Source organism: Nelusetta ayraudi, unplaced genomic scaffold (genome assembly GCF_046127955.1).
Source record: "Nelusetta ayraudi isolate G7.1 ecotype Tasmania unplaced genomic scaffold, CSIRO-AGI_Nayr_v1 ptg000068l, whole genome shotgun sequence".
Taxonomy (NCBI): Eukaryota; Metazoa; Chordata; class Actinopteri; order Tetraodontiformes; family Monacanthidae; genus Nelusetta; species Nelusetta ayraudi.
Window position 1 is genome coordinate 303,965 of NW_027466118.1, and position 15,629 is coordinate 319,593.

At 47.3% G+C, this 15,629-nt stretch overlaps 2 protein-coding genes across 5 annotated transcripts in view; both read right to left on the reverse strand.

Moving 5' to 3' along the window:
* Positions 1 to 11,376, reverse strand: part of n4bp3 (NEDD4 binding protein 3) — a 61,370-nt gene extending 49,994 nt beyond the window's left edge. For 2 of the 4 annotated variants that reach the window (XR_012928616.1, XM_076041579.1), the window contains exon 1: positions 11,081 to 11,376. The gene's annotated coding sequence lies outside the window, so the exon portion shown is untranslated. Of the gene's footprint in view, positions 1 to 3,159; positions 3,307 to 10,121; positions 10,233 to 11,080 lie in introns of those variants that run through there. The other 2 variants (XM_076041581.1, XM_076041580.1) reach the window with 2 other exon arrangements.
* An 874-nt stretch (positions 11,377 to 12,250) lies between these two features.
* LOC142898543 (platelet-derived growth factor receptor-like protein) lies at positions 12,251 to 15,397 on the reverse strand. The gene is made up of 7 exons (XM_076041512.1): positions 15,150 to 15,397; positions 14,818 to 14,972; positions 14,601 to 14,743; positions 14,345 to 14,496; positions 13,899 to 14,192; positions 12,958 to 13,097; positions 12,251 to 12,707 (listed from the first exon to the last, which is right to left on the reverse strand). Exons 1-7 carry the CDS (start codon positions 15,241 to 15,243, stop codon positions 12,498 to 12,500), a joined length of 1,188 nt encoding a protein of 395 aa, XP_075897627.1. The 5' UTR covers positions 15,244 to 15,397; the 3' UTR covers positions 12,251 to 12,497.
* Positions 15,398 to 15,629: the final 232 nt, after the last annotated feature.

Here is a 15,629-nt window from a genome sequence, read left to right on the forward strand (position 1 = left end):
CGCTGGGTGAAACGTTATCGATCAGGAAGCGTCCAATGACTGGGTGGGGGAGGGGAGGGTTGGGGGGTTAGGGGTTTGGGGGGGGGTTACGCAGCGGATAGACGTGAGCTGGTGTGTGTTTGTGTATGAGACAGAGCAGAACGAGAGATAAAGGAGGGGATTAGAGCTGGAGGAATAATGAGTGCTTAACCTCAGCGTTGTTTCACCTGACACACACCTGCCCTTCACTTATCCTACAGATAACAGCCATGGCTGATGGAATATCAGCGACGCCCTCCGGCAGCAAATCACGTGTAGGATGTTGTGAGAGATTGGTCTCTGTGCCCTGCTATCACCAAGCAGCCTGTATTGTGTAAGTCCTCCAGCTTGTCAGCAGCTCGTGTACACAAGTCATTTTTCTTCTTTTTTTTTTTTTTTACCCACAGTGCAAATGTCAAATATTTACAAGAAGTGATGTTTATTCTAAGTCATCTCAGACATCGAAGTTGTTTAACAAATGTTGAGAAGATGTTATTCTGTTATAGGATAACACACAAGCTGAATCAATGTCACAAGGGGAAATATTTTTAAACCTATCCAATGATACACTGTATTAAAATAGAGGATTTTGTTTTTAGATGACAACTTGTATAAAAATAGATGAGTATTTCTTGACCTGGTTTGAAAATTTAGCCGCTCTCTGGCTTCATTAGCGAGACCTAAATACAAAATGTTTTGCTCATAGGGCTAAAGCCCCTATGTTCTAAATATAAGTTGGCCGCTTTCCCCACTGAATATCCACAGGATGGCCATACACAGCTTGGACCCAAAAAAAAAGAAAAAAAAGAAAAAACGAAACAGAATGCCTAGAATGAAGCATTTGCAAATTATTTATGTTTTCCACTGGCTGAATTAGGTGGTTTTAAAGATTGTAGACGCTCTTAATCCTCCACATTCAGACTTCTGTTTCTCCTCTACACATAAAATTGTATCCGAATTACTGCCGATTGTGTTTCCATGAAATCTGTAGCAAATATTGAAAATTCCCTTTAGCAATGTAACAAAGTGAGTACCAAATGCAAATTAAAACAGGCCATGTTACAAACTGTGCAGTTTCCATACATTCTGTCATGTGTTTTTATTTTTTTAAGGTTTTATGGAAACACACTAAATATTACATAATTCTCTATTAGGTCAGATTGGGTACTATGCCAGTGCCACCGGTGCCATTCAACCTGTTCATCAGTTAATAAATCATAAAAATGACTTTTAAACTATAATCTAAGGTAGAAGCGCCACGCAGCGTTGCTTTAATGTCACAAAAGCAGTCAACTATGGCAAACAGAGCCGGCTGACGGAAACGGCATATCTCATCTAACCTCTTTGGTATTTGTGGGAAAGCAAACAACAGGGTGACGTCCCGTTCACTCTGCCAACTCCTGAGTCCAGTTCAAGTTTGGTTTCAGAGAGCTGCGAGCTGGCCGCGAGCGAGCGTAGCCTGCGCAGTGTTTGCTGCTATCAGTCGGCGGGCCAAGGGTTGAAAGCCAAGAATGTAAAGGGAGAAAACGCTGAAACTCACTCGCATTCCTGGCATTTCTGACTGGGCAATTATTAATGTTCCCTCACGCAAGCCAACAAGCGATACATGTGATGTGGTTTTCTGCCGCGGAGCCTCGGATTCAGACCCTGCCGGTGTTTAGAAAGGCAACAAACATAAAGCGAGACAGGAGATCCATACCATCTATGATCCGGAGCCCGTTTTGTTCCCACGAGAGCCGCAGTTAGAGATAACAGACAGGTAATGATATTTCCACTGCACATGAGAGGTGAAGCCATGGCAGCGTTAAAGTGATAGAGACACAAGTCTTATTACTGCGGCCAGTTATTCTCTCTCTTCTCTCACTGTGGGCCCTTTGTTTCCTGCAGCGGTTCACGTAGGAGTCACCTTTCTGTGATCCGGGCCACGAGGTGGTTCCCACAATGATTCACACCTCAGCGTGCACACGCATCTGCGCACACTGGACCACACACTCAGCACAAAATCAAAACAGCTGCACAACAAAGTGCACAAGCTTATGGACCTTTGCTAAAAAAAAAAAAGACATGTTTGGATTTCAGACTATATACCATTGGGAATTCCTGGTATATTAATATCGCTTTGTATTTTCCCCAGTGACAGGCATCACCTTTTTCCTCGCTTATCCAACCTGTGCAAGGGCTGCGACTCCCGCAAGTAAACACCGATGCTGACGCACGCTGATGCGGGCCCGCAGGATCAGCACTTTTCGCCCCCTGTTTGTCTGGCAAAAACAAATGTTTATCTCCTGTTGGCGCTGAGAAGCTCGAAAATCTGTTTGGATCAGCCAACTTGGTTCATGACTTAAAAGGGGGGGATTTCACGAGGACAAAACAGGGCAACATGCATGTAAGCAAAAAGAAAAAATCTCCAAAAAGAGATTTTAGCTTACGTCGGTGCAAATCGCTTCTAGTCTGCTGAAATTTTATAAGCTGCATCAGAAATGAGTAATCCTGAGAGCGAATATCAAATATAACGGAGCTATTCTATTGACGCTGATCAAACAAAACAAAACATAACCACAACAAAACTCCTTCAGATTGCTCAAAAAGGCTGATTAACATTAATTACCATGATGCATCGCAGACCATTCATTCATTCATTCATTCAACACCCCGTGGCTCCACGCTGGGACACTCCAGGTAAATTAACATATTTGCTTGGCGCACCAGAGTTAATGGGGCGGCCACTGAGGCTGCTGCTGCACAGTGTGACATCGTTAGCCACAGAAACCGGCTTAAGCTAAAAGGTTAGCTAATTACTAACAAGCATGCCTGAGTAATCAACGGTCAGGTTGTTTTTTTTCTCTTCCCCTCTTGCGGCTTGAGTACTTCTTTTCAGTGAGTGCTCGCAAATTGCGGTCCAGTGCAGGCAACGATTACTGGCCAGTCAATGATTTCTGAAGACCCCAAAGGGATTCCAGCAAGAGGTTGCACTGGAATCTTTTGATTAATCCCCAGTATCATAAAGTGGATTATAAATTTGAGCCATTTTCACTAATTTAACAAGTATTGCTGCAATTCACAACAGAAAATTTGTCTATTTGAAACACCTTTTCTTTTCTTTTTGTTCTTTTTTTTTTTTAAGATGAAGCTTTGGTTTACCTGTGTGGATGTTGAAGTCACTCTTCAGCTCCGCCACCCTGATTCCCTGTCTTCATCCCCCACCACTACTTTCCACGATACGCTCACGCTGCTCCCGTGGCGACCGCGGCGCGCGACTTCCTGTTTCTTCTCCCGCGGTGGGAGGGCAGCGAGGTAGCTGCCGACTCGCTGGATGGTCTGACTTGGCAACGATCTAAATAGACCACTAAGCTGATCTTAATCCATGTGCGAGGAGGGTTTTAATACAGACGGGAGGGTTTGACCTCCGCTAGCTGGTCTCGACTCATACAGGGAGGCTGTGGTGTTGGTGGTGGAGGGGGAGGCTGTGGTAGTGGTGGTGGAGGTGGAGGCTGTGGTGGTGGTGGTGGAGGGGGAGGCTGGGACTTTCCTCTCGCCCACCTCACCTCACCTGCTCCTTTATTTGTGCGCCTCCAGGTCGGCGTAGTCGGACCTGTTCTCCCCGTTCCGGAGACAAAAGGCCTGCATGCAGAGCGGCTCGGAGGCGGTCAATCCGACTCCTAGACTGACATACGAGAGCCTGCGATGCCGCACCAAAAGCACAGTGATGTCACTTGTTTGTTCGCTTGGGCACACTAAGACAATAATAAGGGATTAGATCAGTGCAGGCCCTGGGATTGGAGAAAGGGATCATTTGACAGTGCAAGAAAGGGACAAGTGCAAAAAAATTGGAGTCTAGTGATAGTGAGGTTGGGGGAGTCATAACATGCAACGTCTGGACAATAGCCTGTGTATGAGTTGCTCTTCCTGCTGGCCAACTGGACAGGTTCAGTCCTGTATCGAGTTACATCATTCAAACTGGGAAAAAAAGACCTGCGATGAGGACGGGAAAAAGGAGGCATTGTTCTCGGCTCCTTCTGCGGAGGAGAGTGGCCTCCTTTCTTCGCTCCTCCTTCACGTGATGTGGGAGCCAAGGGTACTGAGGGAGGTTTCCCGGCTCCCTCCCGTCCGGCACCGACGGGGTGGGCACAAAGGAATCCCTGCTAATAAAGCACCTTGCCAACCCCGAGATGCACAACGTGGAGATTGGCCGGCCATTAAAGGCATTCCAGAGCGGGAATCTGGCGGTTCGTGGTGCCCTTTGGCCTGCCCACCGCAATTTGTAGGGGAAAAAGAAAACAACAGGGGGGTAAAAAAAAAAAAAAAAAAATTAGAGGAGGGGGATAACCTCATCAAGGCCTGGCAACCCAGCGGAACAGGTGAGAAGGTGTCACCGCAGCCTTGTCATTACCTGCGGGGCCCCCGCGGCTGAATCCGCTCTTAGATTCCACAGATTCTCTTCAATTGCGAGTCTGAGAACCTGGAGCGCTGCCGACTGACGGCGCGCAAGATGTGGTGAGATAGTCGTCCCCAGAATTGTGGGAATCCATACGAAGCAGGTCGAGGCACGCAAGCTGACAGACACGGTACGGGACCCGTCCGACCAGTTGAGTGGACGAGACGACGCAGCCAGCGAGACTCAATTTCCTCTGTTTAATCTGCACTGGGGGGGGGGCAGGATAGCAGCTATAGGGGAAGCTGCTCGGGACGTCTGTCTGCGAAGAAAAGACTTTAATCGGGGTCGCCAACCTGGGCTCTGCGCGTCTGCCAGTCTGGAATTTTGGTGCTGCGCAAAAATAGAAAGCACACATGCCGTTTCGAAGTCTCTCGGTGGAGATGAGATGAGGGTCAGAAAGACGGCGACGCAGCTCATCGGAGTATTGAAAAGTAGGAAAAGGATGTTGGTGGCGTTTGTTAATTCGCAGCGGCTAAGCAACACGTTTCGTCTAAATCCGTCGCTTCCTTTCATTTTTCTTGCGTGATCCTACACTGCTGGTGACGTCAAAGAAGTCAACTTGAAAATTAACAACAAAAAAGAGCAATTAATAAATAAAATGCTACTTCTGTATTCATAAAATAATCACAGCATTTATGTATGAAAGCTTGTATGAAGTATTTATTTATAAAATGTGATATTCACAGACAAATACTGTTTTATCCCTTGTAACCTGTAAAGATTGATTGAAAATACAAGCAGGCAAATTCCCCCTAAAAAGGCTCCAGATGCTGCACAACTGGCCTGACTGATGTTTTCTATAAATAACGACGTGTCTGTAACCTGTCTGTGAACTCCCCAAAGCCCAAAGGCAAAAAGTTGGGAACAGTCCAACCTTTGCGACACACAGGTCTGGAAGTCGGCCCTTTGTGATGTAACAAAGGCCACTAATGCCTCTGCCAGGACAGCGGCAGCACACCCACACAGGTTAAAAAGAGAGTCTGTCTCATGGGCGGCTTGTTGTTGTGGAAAGAACAACAAAGCATTAGATTTAGCAGGAAGTTTATACGGAGCGTTTTAGCAGCCGAATGTAAACAGAGGGCGAAATATGATGTTTGCTTGCAAAGTGGAATAATCATCATGCGAGGCCTATGTAGGAGCAGTAGGATGAGACCTCTATATTCACAAACAAGCATTTCTAAAGCTTGTGGTTTAAAATAGGACTGTAAAGATGACAAGTTTGTCACCATCCATCCATCCATCCATCCATCCAACCATCCACTTTCCATCACTGTTTCTCTTGTACTCAGGGTCACAGAGGGGTTAGCCGGATCCTGTCCCAGCAGTCATTTGGCGAAGGTGTGGTTTCTCTCTCAACATGTCACCAGTTTATGGCAGGGACACATATAAAGACAAACAATACTTTGGACTGTCACTCACTCTTACAGCCCATTTAGAGTTCCCAAAAACTAAAAAAAAAAAAAAAAGTCAACCCTCCCGACAGGCCCGGTGATTGACGGTGTGCGACGCCAACTCGCCAATAAGAAGTTTTCTCCAACCCAATTTTCCCTGATGCGCCAAAATGGCAAGCGCTGAAGAAACCTTAATATTATCCGAACAAATTTGGTCCTTTTACTCCTTTCCAACTCTCAGAGCTGAATTCATATTAAAGTGCGGTTGCACTTCCTCTACTTCATTTGCATCAAACTTGAATCTCCGCCACCGCTCTCTGCACGAACACCTACGTGCACGCTGCGCAGGTCGCGTGGATCTGTTTATCCCTCATACAGACTCTAAGTTTGTTTCTCGGATTTTCTTGAGAGGAAGTCGAGTCGGAACTAAACATTCGGCTGGCGAGAGCCGAGCTTCAGCTGCCTCCACGGCTGTTGCTGCTGCTGCTGCTGCTGCTTCCACACCGGGGTAAAAATAAATTGCCGTGCCCACTCGCAGCGGAGGCCTCTGACTCGTGGCCTTTTGTTCGGCAGCGCTACAACTCTTCAGACTAAATAAAAGAGACAAGAGCCACGTGCTCTTATCCCCTCCCCAACCACCACCACCACCACCCATCAGCCCAAGTCATAAACTCCCGTCCAGGGTGACCGCCACCAGAACCCTTGTCTGTGGACGGCAGGTGAATGCAAGCGCTCCTTCCGGGAGATAAGGCCCGATGGATGAAAACACAAAGAAACGTTGCGGCCTAAGTCGGAGGCAAACACGCCTCTGGTGACTCACGGAGGAAAATAACGTTCGTTAGCGACACAATGGAGCCGTAATGAAGCGGTGCCACAGTTTGGCGGCCGGATCCGTCTGCACACACAGTGGGTGATATTTAGGGACAATGGTCACGGCATGGGACCGTCTACACTCTGAGACCACTCCTCTCAGAGGGTCAGTAGGTCCCTCTTGTCCCATGACGACGGGGCTATTGTTTGGCATTCGGGTGGCAGGTCAACCAGTAATAACACAGTAATAACACAGCAACTGCTGACAACTTTGTTATGGCTGCGTTTTGGGATGGATGAGGTTCAGCTGATTGACCAAAAATAACTACAGAGGCCACATAGTTTGCTAACCCACATGTCACAGTCAGTTATAGGCCATCTGTGATGGCTGTTTGTCTGTCAGTTAATAATTAATGGATTAGCGGTTGATCAGTGGATTTTCATGCACTTGGGTTTTGTTTTTTTACCACTTGGAACCTGTTTTTACATTTACATTTACATTTTTTGGACCCTGGTTGAAAAAAAAGAAAAGAAAAATCCCTTACCCTAAACTGCATGTCAAGGCTGCCATGTGCCAAAAAGAGATAAGAGGAAATGCATTTACGGAAATGGTTCAACAACAACAACAACTGCAGAGCTGCACAAGCGGAAGTCATGTGTAGACTGACAGAGAAGTTGAGTTACTTCTAAATGTTACACTGGAACACAAAGTTTAATAAAATGCAAGAAAACACAGTCTGACGGCTCTCGTCTGCAATGTAGCTTTACATCAACCTGGACACATGTGAAAAAAAGTTATGCACGAAAGGTTGAACCTTGACTATTTCTGCTCTGTCTGAAATTCATCTGCTGTTATTTTAGAGACAAACTCACGCATGAAAAGCGATGTCAAAGAAACTAGTTATGGTTAATAACTAGTTTGCAGTATATATCAAAACAAAAAAGCATGCAGCTTCCCAACAGCTCTGGTTTTAATCTGTCTGCATGTGGATGAAATGCCAACCAAAGACGAAAAAATACATAGATGCATATATACACCTACACATATACAAGATTTTCTACCTTATTCACTTACCTTGTCTATTTCTCGGTGGGGTGGAAAGTCTGTTAGCAGCTGCCAAACCCGTTGAAACTGCACCACATGTTCTATTGTCTTTTGAAATGTGCCAGGAGGAGAGTACCAGGAAATAAACCGAAACGCTCAATCTTCAGGTGTAAACACCTGCCACCTGGGGGGTAATGATTAACCTGGGCGGAAACTCTTTCAATTGGCACTTGGAAAAACAACTTCAGCAACATGAGCCAAGTGCATGTGCGCGATAATGATAAATAAATATTCAGCTGAGCCGCTGTCAAACCGGCCTGGAAAATCGATCAGCTAAGGAACGTGGCCCACGCACACAGGGCGAGCTTTGTTTAAATTCACCTGATGGAAAAAGTCATGCACGGTGTGACCATTTCATGCCTGAGATAAACGACCCTAACTGATCCTTCTTGGCATTTCCGAGGCTTTGACTGCTCGGAGAGTGACTCGGTCCAGACGCAGGCAAGCGAGATAACAGTGTGAGATCACAAGAGTTTCCCCCCTCGGAGCGACCTGGCACAGCCTTGTCTAGAGAGAGTCCGTGAGATGAGGACAGACAGGGCAAAGAGAGGAGGATAAGCCCGAGATTAGCGGTGAACAATGAGAAGATGGGGAACCGGGGGAGTCGCATCTGAGAGGAGGAGGAGGAGGAGGAAGCACGACTGAGGAGAGGAGACAGAGCCAGCCAGCCAGTGGAAGGAAGGCCTGATGAGTGTTTGATTAGCTGGCCGGCCTCAGGGGGTAATGGGGGGTGGTGGGGTGGCCAGCAGAGCCTTGTTATGACTGCACTGTCCCTGCTGCACCGGCCAGCTGCACGTTAGCATGCACTGCTGGGAAACTGACTGGAAAAAACAGTGGCAAACAAGGATCGATTTTCTCGGCTGAGTGTTAGTGTGATGATGGTTCGTGGAGAGGGTGAGGGGGAGTCAAAATAGCAGAGTTGGATCAATGCAGCTGCTGATAAAATGCTCAGCCTCCTCTCAGGCTCGCCGTCTGCGAGCACGCGGTCAACAGAGTGGCGGGAGCGTTAGCCACAATTAGCGTTTCATCATCTGCTGCTGCTTAGAGGACATGTTCAAGGCAAGCTCGTCCATCCCTAGTGGTGGGGTCAGGTTGGGGAGTGGTGGGAGGGTCTAACAGCTGATTGAAGACGTCGCATCAGCTGTCTGATTCTGCTGAGAGGCCAGCAGGCTTTCAGCTGCTGGAGGCGGTTTTGCACTGTAACAGCAGGAGAATTTGATGCCAGCAAGGATGCGGCAGCAATCCCCCCCCCACCCCCACCCCACCCCACCCCACCAAGTAAAATGAAATGCAGGAATCTCATAAGCATGCAAGGCGCAAGTATAGTTTTCCAGTCAACTTATGGTAATTTTTTAAATCTTTCTTTACCACACAATGGCCATTGAAAGTCATTAAAATTATCAACGAAAAATCCCATATTCATTTTAAATTGGATTTTTTAAAATCTAAAATCCCAATGGAGGAGACTTGCAGAATAAATTATCCCCCAAATCCCCAACTGAATACTGCATATTTAGCCCTCTGTTTGCAACCTTCAGTGGAAACTGTTGCTTTGTTGTTGCCTCCACAGTCCTGTAGGGGCCATCACTAACCACGCAGAGGCTTCTGTGACTCATCACGGCACTTTGGCACATCACAAAGGCCTTTTGAAACTGTGAATTTCAGCACATGCTTTGTGAGAAGTGCAGCAAGTAAAAGAAGTCAAGGCTGGACTTTTCCCCTAAATAACATACATAATTATTAGAAACTATCCACGCCATATAAAACATTTAATCGAATCAGCGAGACCAAAACACCAAATGTTCTCCTGACTTGTAATTATAAAGCTTCAACAATTTAAACTTAATGAACTCTGGCACAACAGACACTGATCCATGACACAAATGATGGTGCTGTCCATCAGGAATCCATCAGGTAGAGGCTTGAAATTAGTTTTAAGACGCTGAAGGAGATTTCATTAACTTAAAGGGGCAGTTGCAAAAAAATAACAGACACAAACTCTGTCGTCAGTCAACAGAGGAACTGCAGGGATCCTGCCTGCAGTTCTCGAGCAATCATTACACATCCTGCCTCCCAGGTCCAATTCACTGAAGCATAGTTCCCTTGTTCCAATTGAGCATCATGCAAAATATCAGATTTACCTTCTAACCTTTAACACCTATGGCTTTCTGTTTACACACGAGTATCTTTTACATCTCCGGTTCTGTTTGATCAACTATGTTTGCAGGTGAAGGGAACAAAGGCCTGCTGGGTTGAAACCTAAACCTCTCGGGCAAGACTCTGAGTCACCTCACATGAAGTGGAGGACTGAATACAATGAAGGAATGCATTTTAACGTGGTAACTTTAACCCCCAACAATACCTGGCGTGACTCCATGATGTCTGTCGTGCACATTCCCACCGTCGCCTCGCTCGCTTCTCCTTGCATGCCCTTAATTAGACCAAACGGCCGTCAACGACAACCTCCGACGACAGCTCCCGAGTCCCATTGTCCCGCCTATTGTGACGCGCCCCCTCACTTGCGTCAGCGCTCACCCGTGGCCGCCGCGCTCAAAAGACTCCTCCTGAAGCGCTCCATGAGTCCGCAGGTCAGAGGTCACCTGTGGCCTCTGGTCTCCCCGACAACAGGCCGGCAGTCCCCAAAAACTCTCCACCCACCCACCCACCCAACCACCAACGCATGCACACTCACTTTTTTTTTTTGTCCCAACACTCCAGTGCAAGCAAAGAAACCCTGGAGTGAGAGTCAGTGAGTGAGTGAGTGAGTGAGTTTCAACCCAAACATTTACAGCCAAACACCACTGGGTTCGCCGGGGTGGCAGCGCCAGGAGGCCAGACCACCAAGGCTGCAAGGTGGCAGCAGATAAATTTGCAAAACAAAGTCATTCAGTCATGAGTCTCTGTCGTTCCGATTGCGAGGACTTTCCTTCTATCGCAGAAACACAAATACTTTGGATGGTGTGTGCCTGCGATAGAGGAAGAATACAAACAAAACTGAAGAAACAATGAATCACATTCAGTTGGTCTGTCTTTTCTCACACGCGCGCGCACACGCAGGCGCGTTGACAGACATGCAACAGTGAAAACTTAACCCTGATTTGTTGGCTTCAAACTGGGATCAACGCGTCTTCATTTAAGCCTTCAAATCTGCATCTCTCCACTGTTTATTCCGTCGCGTCTATTCTGGCGTGCACAAAGTTTTTTTTTTTTTTTTTTTTAACATTACCCACATCACTTAACCCGCATTTCTGAGACACCGTCCCGTTGAATGTGCACGAACCGATGACCGAAACGATGTTAAAATCCAAAACATGCGCTCACCATATTGCGCACGCAGGACATCTCCGGGACGAGCGCCAGTTCCCCCCGCTGCTGCAGTTTCCTCTCTCTCTGTCTCTGTCCCTTGCTGGTTATGTAAAGAGCCGGTGGTGCCTCCGCAGGATGTTTGTTTTCCTCAGGAGTTGGTTGCGGTGCAGGACGCGGTGATCGGCCCGCAGAGTTGAGGAGGCAGGCAGCGCGCAATGGAACTCTGTGTGTGTTTGAGTGTCTGCGAGTCTTTTTCCCTCCCGCAGGTTTGAAGTGCAGGGAGGGGGAGAGAGAGAGAGAGAGAGAGAGAGAGAGAGAGAGAGAGAGAGACTGGGAAGCATGGTGCCACTGCCTCCCCCTCCCTCTCCTCCACCTCCCCGACACCGTCACTGTGCTCACATACTTCGAGCTGGGAAAGGTGGAGCGGCGCCATCTAGCGAGCGGGCACGCAGGTGCAAGCGCTCAAACCAGTGGAGGGAGGGAACGGTTTGTGGGAAGATCCGCTGCAGTGATACAGTTGGTGGCATTACTTCAAGATTTAGGTCATTTTATTTCTGTATTTTACTGCACATTATTTTTTATATTGTTTAACAATCATAACACTCTGTCAGGACTGATATAATGTCAAACTGCCTCGACAGCGCTGCTACGAATCCACAATAAACCTTTCACTCTACCCCTCAGATCAGACCCAGGCAATTTTCAAATGTGGTCCTAATCCTACGGAAGAGGATTAGGGCCACGAGAAGAGAAAAAAAAAATATTTGAAATTTGCAAAAGGGACTGAGTGAAATGAACTACTGAAAACAACAGGAGGGCTTGTCAGGCTGTTTAAACTTGGCAGAGGTCTTGACTTCCTCTGAAGCAAGACCACAATCCAGGTGTGGGTCGTTGTCAAAGGCAAATCAGAGTGAGCTACATGAGTGAAATTACTCACGGCTGAAAATTACTGAACTCAATATTTTTTCAAAATGCTTGCACCATGTATCCTGTTGTCATTATGCTTAGAGCTTCTTCTTTTTAGCTTCACCATATTACATGTAAAAATGAAATGTTTATATATTTGTGTCTTCTTTTATCAGATATGTCATTAATATTGATTGATTGAGCATAGGGGACGGGCAGAAAAAAAGCTATGACGCAATCAGTTAAAAAAAACAAAAAAAAACAGATTATCATTGTGGCTGTTTCTCTGATTTATTAATACATTTTGCTTCACTCTTAGGCATGCAAACCTGAAAATGTAATGAAAACTATATATAAAAAAGACCTGTTGAACGAAGTTGCACAATTTACATACATTCCAAAACTCTCTGCTGCCACTGTAATACTGCTCAGTGCCTTGACGCTTAATGTTAATCACATGCTTATAGGTGACCAGTAACTGTATCTCCGCCCTCCGACACTGCTGACATCATCCAGCTGTGACGGCTCACGGCTTCTTCTTGGGTTTGGCCCTGGGCAGAACCGTGACGGTCGTGGACACCGATCTGGCTCCCTGCAGGTTGAGGGCGGTGCAGGTGTAGCTTCCCTGGTCCACCTCCCTCACCTCGTCCACCAGGAGCACAGACTGGGAACGCTGGCGCAGCGCTCCACCGGCCACGGCGCTGACGCTCTCCTGCGTGTACAGAGGACGTCCGATCTGCAAGCAGGGGGAGGAGCATGAGCGTTCAGCACTGCAGTTTTTTAAAATAAATCATTCATAAAAAATCTTTGGCAAAGTGCTGCGCTGTTAACTGGGGAGTCCTTTAATAATGAACCGTCTATCTGATGCGTCAATATGGGAAATGATTAACATGTATGCATCATACTTCAGATCTGCTGTCATGCACACTCTTACAGTCAGCCCAGGCTCAATCATTAACTGGAATGACCCTTCCCGAGCGTCTGACCTCCTGTCCGGGGTATTCCCAAGAGAACTCCACGGCCACATCCTGCTCCCCCACCACGGTGCAGCTGACCCGCAGATTCTCCCCGACTGTCACCGAGCTGGACGAGGCCTCGACGGCCGGGGCAGGCGGAGCCATGGGATCTGGTGGCCATCGTGGATGAGATCAGACGAGCAACATGGCAAAACAATAATTTACCAGTATTAGTCATCAGTTCTTTTTTCCCCCCACTGATTTGTTTGTTTTGTTGGATAACAGCTACACTACCAGTCAAATCATCAGTTTATCTTTACAACTACACTGCAGATCTGAACATATCAAATATCTGAGCAAAATATATGTAATCATTCAGCAAAGAAAAACATGTTAAATAACTCTAGATATGCTTTTTATGAAAGGTGTCTATTTTGAAGAATTTAAATATAATGCGTGTTGGCCGAGTTATTTTACACTTTTATTGTTTCCTACATAATTCCATGTGTGTTCATGTATAGTTTTGCTGTCTTCAGTGAGAAACTGCATGTCAATAGTCATGAGAATGAAAGAAAAGACAATAAATTCACTGGGTGTGTCCAAACTTTCGACTGGTAGTGTGCATCCAACCAGTCTGGTCTTTCTTATCTTGCAAAATAAGAAAACTTAAGTTTTTGCGTTTGCTGTTCACAAGCGTCTGCAATAAATATACAATATATGATATAATAATCTGTCGATAACATTAAAAAGAAATGAAAGAATTCAATGTAAGATGTTAAAGCTTGCATTGAAAACTTTGCTTCTTTAGTGCAGCAGCAACTAGCAACTCACTATACTAAAAGTATGAGTAAGTATGCAAAAAGTTTTAATACCAACGCCAACAATGAGATTGATTATCGGAACGGTTGACTGAAAACTCTTGGTTGTGGTCTGAAACAACAGGTGCATATGTCAGGCCTCCCAGCACTTACAGTGAACATAGATGAGCATGTACTTGGTGGAGCTCTGCCTCAGGTTTCCCAGACTGGCCACGCAGAACAAGGCTCCGGCGTGATGGGGCCGAGGTCGGTTGATGGTGAAGCCCTTCTTGACGTCGAAGGAGATGTCCGTCCCGTCAACCGCCACCTCCCCCGGCGGCAGCTCGCGGTGCAGGCTGACTTTAGCCTGTGGTGATGTCACCTGGCAGGGCAGGACCGTGGGCCAGTTGGTCCTCAGCTGGATCACCTGGTAGTAGTCGGATGACGGCACAAACAGTTCCTGAGGGTCTGGTTGGTTGGTGGAAAGACGAGACGAGACAAGATAGAGGAGACATGCAGAGACACACGTGATAAGATTAGCCACGAACGTGCGCTGCCTCGTGTCAGCGTATCGCCTTCAGAATGCGTGCGTCAGCGCCAATAAAGTTTATTCATTGTACCGGGAAAGAAGACAAAGACTTTGATGGCTTTGTCGTACTCCCTCCTGCAGTCCGCGTCTTCGCAGTACATGGGGAAGCAGGTGAACTCCCCTGTGTCTGCACCGGTGGAGTTGACCAGCGTCAGCACGCCGTATCGCTCATGCTGGGTCATCCTGTAAATAAATAAGCAAAGAAACAAGGCAATATAAGGCAATAAAACAATTTGGATCTTAAATGAAACATTGAAACAGGCATAACTAATACTTATTACGATTACTTCAGCCTGCCGTCATGATCCTCCTCCAGCAGTGCGGGGACGCTCCACTGGACCGGTTTGCCCCTGCACCTCAGCTCCAGGGTGTCTCCAGACCGCACGCTGATGGTGTCTCCGACTTTCTTGAACTTCCCCCTGTTGAGCACCTGTGTTCGGGACGGATGCCGAGATGTGTTTCAGGTTCTCTTAGCAGGTAATTGTGACACGCTGCATTGAATACCTGCGTGAGGGCGGTCTGCACTGGGCCTGCGGGCGAAGCTTTGACCTTGGGTTTGGCCGCTAGAGCTCTGGGGCCTTTAGGAGTCGATTTGGCTGGTTTCAGTTTGTGCGGCTTTGGCTTCTTAGCCGGTGGAGTCCGATGCTCTTGGCAGCAGGCTGTACGCGTAGTGTACAGAGGACATCAATCACGAATACTCAAACTGTACGTTACACAACACATGGTCATGGAGTGGAATCGGATTGTTGAGATGAGAGCAGCAGAAATATCCCCTCCTTAGTATTTCTAGGAAAAATATGTGCAGGACGTAGGGGCGGGGGGGGAAAGTCACTTACCTAACTCCAAGATTATGGCACAAATGAGCAGAGCGCTCAGCACCAGCCTCCGCTTTGACCCACTCCAGTTCAGCAGCGGCATGACCGACACCATCAAAGCGGCCTGTGGGATTGTTAGTTCACACAGTTCAACGAGGAGAGGAACACAAGAGCCGGAGGAGAAAAGGCGGCTGAAAGAGAGGAGGCGGGCAGAGCTCGGAACGTTTGCCGTCAGCTGTTAGGTCAGACTCGCACAAAATTCCTCCAACTGAGATTGGCATTAGTTCCCCAAATTCCTCCTGACTGGCTCAATGGAGGCTTTCAAGCTTGGTCCGACCAATGAGAGGGCAGAGACCAAGGCCCCTCTGTGTGGCCTTTCGCAGCCTGTTTGCTTAGCTGCTGCTGCTGCTGCTGTTGGGGCCTGAGTCTGCTCCTCCAAAACACTGTCGGAAATCTCTGGCTGGGGCGACAGCGAGGTTGTTAAAGACATTTGGCGCACAA

Excerpts from the sequence above, each read along its gene's own strand:
- LOC142898543 (XM_076041512.1), bottom strand. The coding sequence starts at position 15,243 with ATGGTGTCGGTCATGCCGCTGCTGAACTGGAGTGGGTCAAAGCGGAGG. Across the intron at positions 14,744-14,817 it reads TGCAGACCGCCCTCACGCAG|GTGCTCAACAGGGGGAAGTT; the intron begins GTATTCAATGCA and ends TCCCGAACACAG. Across the intron at positions 14,497-14,600 it reads GATCATGACGGCAGGCTGAA|GATGACCCAGCATGAGCGAT; the intron begins GTAATCGTAATA and ends ATTTATTTACAG.